Genomic DNA, 8,616 nt, shown 5'->3' with positions numbered 1-8,616 from the left:
TTGAGCCCAGGAGTTGGAGGTTGCTGTGAGCAGTGAAGCCAAGGCACTCTACCCAGGGGCTCAGCTTGAGGCTCTGTCTCAAAAAAAAAAAAAAATCTCTTCTTACTCTGACATCTGTGCCTTCAATCCAGCTGAGGCAAAGGATATAAGGACCCAGAAACTGGAAGGTACGGTTGTGAAGTGCCTAGCACAGTGCCGGGCCCACAGTAGGCCCACACGTGCAGTTGCTGTCCACAAAGGCCAAGGCCGTGGCTCATGCACTTCGATACTCAGCAATAGTAGGTCCCTGAGGAACCTTGGCATGGGAGATTTGCAGCAGAATTCTTTGGCCGTCCAGTTTGAATTCTATACCTGGCTGGAAGCGGGAGCACAACAGAAATACCTTCTCATGCTCCTATACTCCCCGTGTACCCTCCCAGAATAAACTTACCCTTCTCACTCCTCCACCCCTTAGTCTTCCTCAGTCCTACTCACTCCCCCCCCACCACCACCACGAAGAAAGGCACAAAGTCAGGAATTGATGCTGCATCTTTTTTTTTTTTTTAATTTTGCCTTCTTAAAGCATGCGCTGAGCTAATGGAGGGAGCAGTTTGGCAATTAAAAAGGCCCAGCGGCTTGGGCAGCGGCGAGGGGGAGGCCAGGTGAGGGTGGGAGGGTCCCTCTTTCCTGGGCCAGGGAGCAGCAAAGCCCGCACTAACTTTATAAAATATAAAACAAGGGAGGGGGAAAGGGAGGAGGGAGATTTGTAAAATACAATATCTTAGGGGATTGGCAATAATAAAAAATAAGGTTCATTATTTACAAACAATTTCTGTTCTTGGTCTCTGTACAGTGGGATGGGGCAGAGGTGTCTGTGGGGAGGGGCGTGGTGACGTGTCTGGTTGTGTGCATGTGTGGGGGCGGGAGGTGGTGGTCGTGTTGGTCACTGTGAGAAAGGAGGAAGGGTAGCCAGTGAGTGGTTCATCTGAGAAGGACGGATGGCTGTGGGAGGGAGAAGTGAGAACAGAGTGGTTGGCCCAAGGGAACAGTCTGAATGTTAGGCAGAGAGGGGAGGCTCCAGCCAAGATATGGGGCAAACAAGGATTGGGAAGTGGAGCCCTTTCTCCTGGAGCGGGAAGCTCCAGGGGAAGGGGTACGAGCCGGATCCCGGTTAGTGAGCAAGACAACTTTTCCTCTGGGTGCCGGGGGTACGTCCTGTGTCCTGGTATGGCCTAGGAGAGCTTGATGGTGGTGTTGGGACCCAGATCCCTGGAAAGAGAAGAGAAGCCAGGGATGATTCTGCCCAGTAGGAACCCTCTTATCCTTCTGCAAGCTGGATCTGCATATGGTGGGACAAGGCCTTGAGAGATTGTGGGGACTAGGGGAGAGGGCAGGGGGGGTGCCTGGGACCTCAGGAAGAGAAGGGGCTCCCTACCCACCTGTCATGGAACCACTCCTTGGAGTGGGAGAAGTCAGGGTTGGTGCCATTTCCATTGACGTCTTCAGGCCAGGCCTTGCTCAGGTACTTGGTAGTCTCGTGGGTGCTGTCCAGGTGGTCATGCTGCAGGTGGTCCTGGGGCCGCTGCTCTGCTGGACCCCCGGGCTTGATTTCCCAGCTGTCTGGGGGCTCCATGGGCAGCAAGGCACTGCGGCCATCTTCCCATGAGCCTGCCCCCTCGTCGTAGAACAGGAGGCTTCTGGAGGGCACTGGAGAGGGAGTACAGGATGAATTGTGGGTGGCCAAGGTACCATTTCCATCCCAGTCACATTCATGGCATAGTAGTTAAGGATTCAGGCCCTGGAATCTTATAGGCCTGAATCTATCTTTTTTTATTTATTTTTATTTATTTATTTTTGAGACAAGAGCCTCAAGCTGTCCCCCTGGGTAGAGTGCCGTGGCATTTCAGCTCACAGCAACCTCCAACTCCTGGGCTCAAGCGAGTCTCCTGCCTCCGCCTCCCAAGTAGCTGGGACCACAGGAGCCCACCACAACGCCCGGCTATTTTTTGGTTGCAGCCGTCATTGTTGTTTGGCAGGCCCAGGCTGGATTCAAACCCGCCACCTTGGGTGTACGTGGCTGGCACCTTAGCCACTTGAGCCACGGGTGCCAAGCCATAGGCCTGAATCTAGATCCCAGCTCTAACACCTCTTAGCTTTGTGACCTTAGGGAAGTCACACACTTTATGCTTTAACCTTGCCGAGCCGCAGAGCTCATTTGTACAACAGGAACACCAGAATCAACCCCATGTAGATGTGCGGTTTAAACGAGGTGATGCAGAGGAAGTGATTGAAACTGCGTTTAGTAAGTACTCCTAGAGTTACCTCTTCCTGGGCAGAGGGTACTGGGTTTAAGCTCTTGGGAGCTAGACTCTAACTTCCACCACTTCCTTTCTGTGAGACCTGGAATAAGTCTCTTCCCCATTCTTGGCCCTAGTTTGCCCTTCAGGGAAATGACAAGAAAGAAAACAAACACTTATTGGACACCCAGCAAGTGCCAGGCATTATGCAATGCCCTTAAACCTACGTCAAGCCATTAAAATCTTACAGAAACTCTCAGGAATGAGATTTCTTTAGACCTGCTTCCCACAGCAGGTAACTGAGGTTCCAGGTACTCAGCTAAGTTGTCCCACTGTAGTCCTCACTGAAGGCAGGATGCAAACCTAGGTCTGCCTGGCTCAGGGTCAGTGACCTCCCTTTCAGCTCTGCCAGCCATGACCTCCTAGTCTGTGGGAAAGACTGTTCCTGGAATTGTGCAATGCACTAGCTTTATACACCAGCCTGTTCTGAAGCCACCTGCTTCCTCATCGCCCTGCCCACATCTGGGCCTCATTCATTCCCTGGCCTCCTCTCACTCTGACTTTCTCCTTCATCCGCATCCCCCTTTCACTCCCTTCCCTCCACTGGCCTTGGAAAAGGAGACATATGGCTCTCAAGACCTTGCCTGGCTGGTGCCCACTGCCATAGCAACCAAACTATTCTCTCCTTCTCAGGCTGCACTTGTCTAGAGAGTGGCTTTCACTCTCGCCCTCGCTTCCTCTTCCCCTACCCTCCCATGCTGGCTTCCTCCCTGAAGGCCTTGGAGTCTTGCACAGCCTCCCTGCATTATCCCTCCTTCTGGAAACTCACTCCTCCCTGATCTCCCCTCTCTTTGACCTCGCATCTGTTTCCTCTTCCTCCTCCTACTATGCCAGATACGTGATTCTTGACATGTGACCAAGGACAGCTAGGGATTCCCTCTGCAGGTCCATCTGAAGAGTTTTCTGAAATCCACGTTATTCTTTGGCTGCCTGACCCTAGTTCTCCTCTCACCAGCCCCACAGTGTATCTCTTCTCTGCTCCTGCGAGTGCCTCTGAAAAAAGCCGAGTGTCACACGCAGCTTCTTCTTTGGTCTCCCCAACAACCATGGCTCAGTGAGTGCAGAATTGCAACTCCCATTTTCCAGACAAAGAAATGAAAGCTTATAGAGCTTAGGACACATGCTCCAGATCCCACTGTTAGCAAGCGGCATTGACAGTTAGGACTGACTCTAAACGCTCCATGCCACTAACCATTTCACCTCACCATCTCTCATGGACATGGCCCTTCCTCTACCCTGCCACAGGTGAGCAGTGGACTATGACACTCCTTCCTGTTGCTTCTGGATGGTGCCTCAGAGTCCTTCTTAACACTGTGCTTCAGGCAGCCACTGCCTTACTGGAATGGCCCTTGAGCTGAAACTCACTTGCTGTTCCTGTTGTGAAATACTGACGGTGTTAGCAGGTGCCCCATAACCACGTGCACCATAATACCTGCAGGCTGAGGCTGGGACATTCCTTAAAAATCCACCTCCCACAGGCTACTCCTGAGGGTCCCTGGGAGGCAGGCCATGGATCAGGGGCTCTGTATTCTAGTCTCAATTCTGCCACTAACATTCAGCAGATCATTGACCCTCTTTAGGCCACAGTTTCCCCATCTGGAAAAGGAGAAGGTAGAATGAGATGATGCCAACTCCAAACTTGTCTCCTCTTTTGTGTTTGGCTTCTGCCCAGAAGTTGGGACTGGGGGAGGGCAGCCTGGCTTAGAGAGCTGGCAGGACAGGAGGGCACTCACTCTGACTGGCTGTGTAGACACTGTCTGAGGCCATGGGATCTTCCTTCACAGTCTGGGAGCTGGAAGAGAACTCAGGAAGGCAGGGCACAAGGGAGCCCAGCACCAGAACAAAGCACAAGGCTGCTACCTGGTAAGCAGAGAGAAAGAGAGAGTGGTGTCACATTTGGGGCAAGGTGGGGCTGTAGCCCTAACCACCCCCAATGCTTCTCTCCAAACCAGTGGTACAGATGTCTCAGAATGTCATCCAGCCTCTACTTGCTACCTGTGGGATCTCCCACACCCTCTGCTCAGGCCATCCCAGCCCATTGTAGGGGGTGGGGGGAGCCATAGGCAGTGCTAGAAACCAAAGAGAAGTAGCCCAGGGTGGAGGAATCAGGAAAGGAAGAACAGGGTAGGTGGAGGCGGGGTTGTGGCTGGGACCTGGGAGTGGGACATGTCACCGTGTCACATGGTCAGCAGGAGGAGCTGCAAGTCAGGTAGCTCACACTACCCGCTGCCCATATCCTGGTCCTGCCACTTGCAGCTAGAGGATGGCAGGATGCCAGGGCAGTGCTGAGCCAGGTGACTGACAACAGGATGGACATTTCCAGGGTAGTATGGGACAAGAACTAGCAGGGGCCTGAGCCATACCCTGGGCACCCTTCTGGGTTTTTAGGGGTTTGCTCAGTCTTTTGGCTGCTGTCCATTCCAGAAGGAACTACATCCACTCTTCCCTGCGTCTCCCCAAGTCCTTCACTCTACAAAGCTGGTGAAAGCAACCTCTTTAAGAGCCTGCCCTGCCATCCCTAGCTGGCTCACTGGAATCACCTTCACATCCGTACCAAGATAACTGGGCATGGAAGGTAGAGTTGCAGAAGGCTTATAGGCTCAGAGAAGGCAGCTGGGGTCCACCAGAGCCAACCTACCAGGCAATGATTGGTTTACTAAAGTGATGCTGCCCATGACATCACCAATCCCTTAAAGCTCTGCCCACCCCCCCCCGAAAAGCCAGCCTAGGGAAGAGTTATCCTCCTGTGGGCTCATGGTGGACGGAAGCACCTACCATAAGGCAGGTCCCCGTTTGAGTGGCTGCCATCTTGTAAGGTCTGGAGATCTTATTGGTGACCAGGGTCTGGAGTTTCTGCAGCTGCTGGAGCAGGGTCCTAAGGAAGGCACAGTGGTCATTCAGCAGGCTCTGACCTGGTATGCATCTCTGCCTCCTGGAGCTCTCTGGGGGTGTGGGGCAACTGGGCTGGCTCCAGACTTGGTCTCCATACCAGGTGCCCGTTTCAGTCAAGAAAGGAAAGGTCATCTCCTGTTCCTGCTCAGCTCCTCTGTATAGTGGCTTGGGACTTGGGACCTGCCTCATGGGAGATAGCTGGGTCACGCTATGGAAGCTCAGGAGTGCCCTGTGACGTTCCTGGCCAATGTGGGGTTCCTGTCCCCACCTGGGCTGAGGACAGTCTTCTTTTTCTTACCTTACACTAGCCACAGATACACTGATCTTCCCTCCTGGGCACCCCACAACACCTTGGACTGATAAGGAGGATCTACTTGGCATAGTGCCTGGTATGTAGTGAGTGTCTAATAAACAGCAGCTATTGCCTTTTTTAATATTATTGCGGTTTTTGGTTTTATTTATTTATTTATTTTTGAGACAGAGCCTCAAGCCATCCCCCTGGGTAGAGTATTGTGGCATCACAGCTCACAGCAACCTCCAACTCCTGGGCTCAAGTGAGTCTCCTGCCTCAGCCTCCCAAGTAGCTGGGACCACTGGTGCCTGCCACAGCATCCGGCTATTTTTGTGGTTGCAGTCGTCATTGTTGTTTTTGGCAGGCCCTGTCTGGATTCGAACCTGCCACCTTAGGTGTATGTGGCTGGTGCCTTAGCCACTTGAGCCACAGGCGCCGAGCTTGGTTTTTGGCTTTATCACAGAACCTGTAACACTTTATAGATTTCCATGTAAGTCTCCTTCTGTAACTATGGGTGTTCTTAGGGTGAGGATGGGTCCCACCCAGGGTGGAATCTTTTGGGTGCACATAGACGGTGTCCAGCACAGGCCTGGTGGGCAAATGTTTAACCACCTCTCTCCTCCATCCAGCCCGCCCGTGTGGTTGCAGTTTCCAGAATGGACAGCAGGTGGCGAAATAACTCCAAGGGCTCGGTTTTATTTGGGGTGAGAAAAGAATCCTAGCCAAGGAAGAGGGGGGAGGGGTGTGTGTGGGGGGCGTCCAGGCCAATGACGGGACAGAGGAGTGTCTGTAGAAGCTAGGAGAGGAGAAAGAAGGAAAGAGGGAAAAACTCTTTCGTTGAGAACCTGCTGCATACCCGGCTGTTGTCTATGTGATTGGAATTAATCCTAGAAGATAATGATTAAAGAGCTACTATGGCCTCATGGCTGTGTACTCCTAAGAATTCAGAATAATAATAATAAAAGAAGAATAAAAGCTAACACAGATTGCACATTCTTAAGTGCCAAGTACCATGCTGGGTCTTTACTGGGACTGTCTCATTACACCCTTACATTAATCCCAAGACATCATGCTTCCGGGCCCAGAGAGGTTTAACAATTTCCCCAGAGGTATAAAAATGGCAGAGCAAGGCAAGAACCCAGAGCTGCGACTTTATGAAGCTGCTACATGCCAGGCACTGTGCTGGTCTCTCTATACTAACATTTCTCAAACTTAATTGTGCATGTGAATCTCCCAAGGATCTTGTTAAAATGCAGTTTCCAGCTCACTTAGTCTGGGGAGTCCTGACATTCTGCATTTCGAACAGGCTCCCAGGTAATGCTGATATTGCCTGACTGGGGAACTGGCTTTGAGTAGCGAGGAGCTATACCAGTGGTTTTCAAACTAGAGTGCGTGTAAATTACCCCAAGGGCTTATTAAAACAGATTAGGATGGGTGTGGTGGCTCATGCCTATAATCCTAGCACTCTGGGAGACCGAGGCAGATGGATTGCTTGAGCTCATGAGTTCGAGACCAGCCTGAGCAAGAGCGTGATCCCTGTCTCTACTAAAAATAATAGCTGGGTGTTGTGGCAGTCATCTGTAACCACAGCTACCCAGGAGGCTGGAGCAAGAGGATCTCTTGAGCCTGAGAGTTGAGGTTGCTGTGAGCTATGATGCCATAGCACTCTACCTAGGGTGACAGAGTAAGACTTTGTCTCAAAAAAAGAAAAAGAAAGAAAGAATAATAACACAGATTGCTTTGCCCTAGCCTTGGAGCATCTGATTCAGTAGACCTGGCATGGGGCGTGAGAATGAGCATTTCTAATAATTCCCAAGAGATGCTAGTACCGGTCTGAGGACCACACTCTGGAAATGTCTGCTCTGTATGATTCTCACATAAGCAGCTCACCAGCCCTGTCAGGTGCCTGGAGTTACATGTAGGTGAGGAAGAAGCGGGAATGCAGGGAAGTCCTAGGCCATGGGGACTTTTCTGGGGCCCCTGTCATCCTAAACTTGGTTATCTCTCCTTTCTTCTTTTTCTCAGAGCTATGCAGAGCTAGGTGGGGGCTGCAGAAGGGCAGGGCCAGGTGGAATGCAGATGGTACCACACACCTGTTGGCATTCTCCAGGGTCTCCACCTTCTTCCACAGCTCGTTGTTCTCTGATGTAAATGTTTCCACCCTGTAGGGGTCAAGCAGGCACAGGCTCAGGGCGGCCCCCAGACTCACTATGGCCCCTCAGCCCAGCCCACCAACATCACACTGCCTGTGCCCCTTGCCTGTGGCGCCCCTGAGTGAGGACTGAGGAGGGCAGCTCGGGGAGGGGGGAGTGGGGCCAGGACCCCCTCACTCCCAGGATCCTTACTTTTTTTCTAGACACTCCACATACTCCTTCTTCTTACGGCGGCTCTCCTGGGCTGAGATCTAGAGGAAGAGGCCCCCAAACAAGGGTTACCACTGCCCCGAATCCTCCTGCTCTCCTCCCCCAGTTTTAGGACTGGCATCACCAGGGGAGCAGAGGCTTCCACCCACCAGGGAAGCCCCAGGGCCGGAGCTGGCTCAGGCTTTACCTTGTTCTTGATTTTTCTCCGGACCCTCTTCAAGGCCTTCTCCTCAGCTTTGGTGAGGGGGAGTTTCGTAGGGATGGGGTAGCCCTCAGCGATCAGGGTACGCTTCTCCTCCTCTGTCAGGAGCAGTGGCCCTGATGTCCCCTGTAATTTCTGTGGGATGTAGGATGTGAAGGTTAGGAACAGACAGCGCTGGGGTCAAACTCAAGCTCTGCCGTGTACTGTCTATATGACCCAGGCGAGGCACTCAACTCTGAGCCTCAGTTTCCTTATCTGAAGAGCGGCTGGGCCTGAGTTAAACCCAGTAATACATATCACGTGCTAGGGTGGTGCTGAGAGCCCCGTATGTCAGTACACCGTTTGGGGGGACTCCCTGGATCTCCTCCACTGAGCCCATAGCCTCTAAGTTCACTTTTCCAAGTCTCTTTAAGTAGTACCCCTCAGACCCCGCTGTAATCTTTTTTTTTTTTTTTTTTTTTTGAGACAGAGCCTCAAGCTGTCCCCCTGGGCAGAGTGCCGTGGCATTACAGCTCACAGCAACCTCCATCT

The 8,616-nt window shown here is 52.3% G+C and overlaps 1 protein-coding gene across 1 annotated transcript in view; it reads right to left on the bottom strand.

The window, feature by feature from the left end:
- Positions 1 to 1,119: 1,119 nt before the first annotated feature.
- Positions 1,120 to 8,616, bottom strand: part of CREB3L1 (cAMP responsive element binding protein 3 like 1) — a 39,305-nt gene continuing 31,808 nt past the window's right edge. The window contains exons 6-12 of the mRNA XM_003781264.3: positions 8,071 to 8,220; positions 7,866 to 7,924; positions 7,614 to 7,682; positions 5,112 to 5,211; positions 4,070 to 4,196; positions 1,419 to 1,686; positions 1,120 to 1,248 (exon numbers count right to left, since the gene is read on the bottom strand). Coding sequence (XP_003781312.1) covers positions 1,212 to 1,248; positions 1,419 to 1,686; positions 4,070 to 4,196; positions 5,112 to 5,211; positions 7,614 to 7,682; positions 7,866 to 7,924; positions 8,071 to 8,220 — 810 coding nt within the window. The 3' untranslated portion in view covers positions 1,120 to 1,211. The remainder of the gene's footprint in view (positions 1,249 to 1,418; positions 1,687 to 4,069; positions 4,197 to 5,111; positions 5,212 to 7,613; positions 7,683 to 7,865; positions 7,925 to 8,070; positions 8,221 to 8,616) is intronic.

This window comes from Otolemur garnettii, unplaced genomic scaffold (genome assembly GCF_000181295.1).
Source record: "Otolemur garnettii isolate 467f Iridium unplaced genomic scaffold, OtoGar3 scaffold00001, whole genome shotgun sequence".
Classification (NCBI taxonomy): domain Eukaryota; kingdom Metazoa; phylum Chordata; class Mammalia; order Primates; family Galagidae; genus Otolemur; species Otolemur garnettii.
This window is presented reverse-complemented; position numbering and strand designations above follow the sequence as displayed.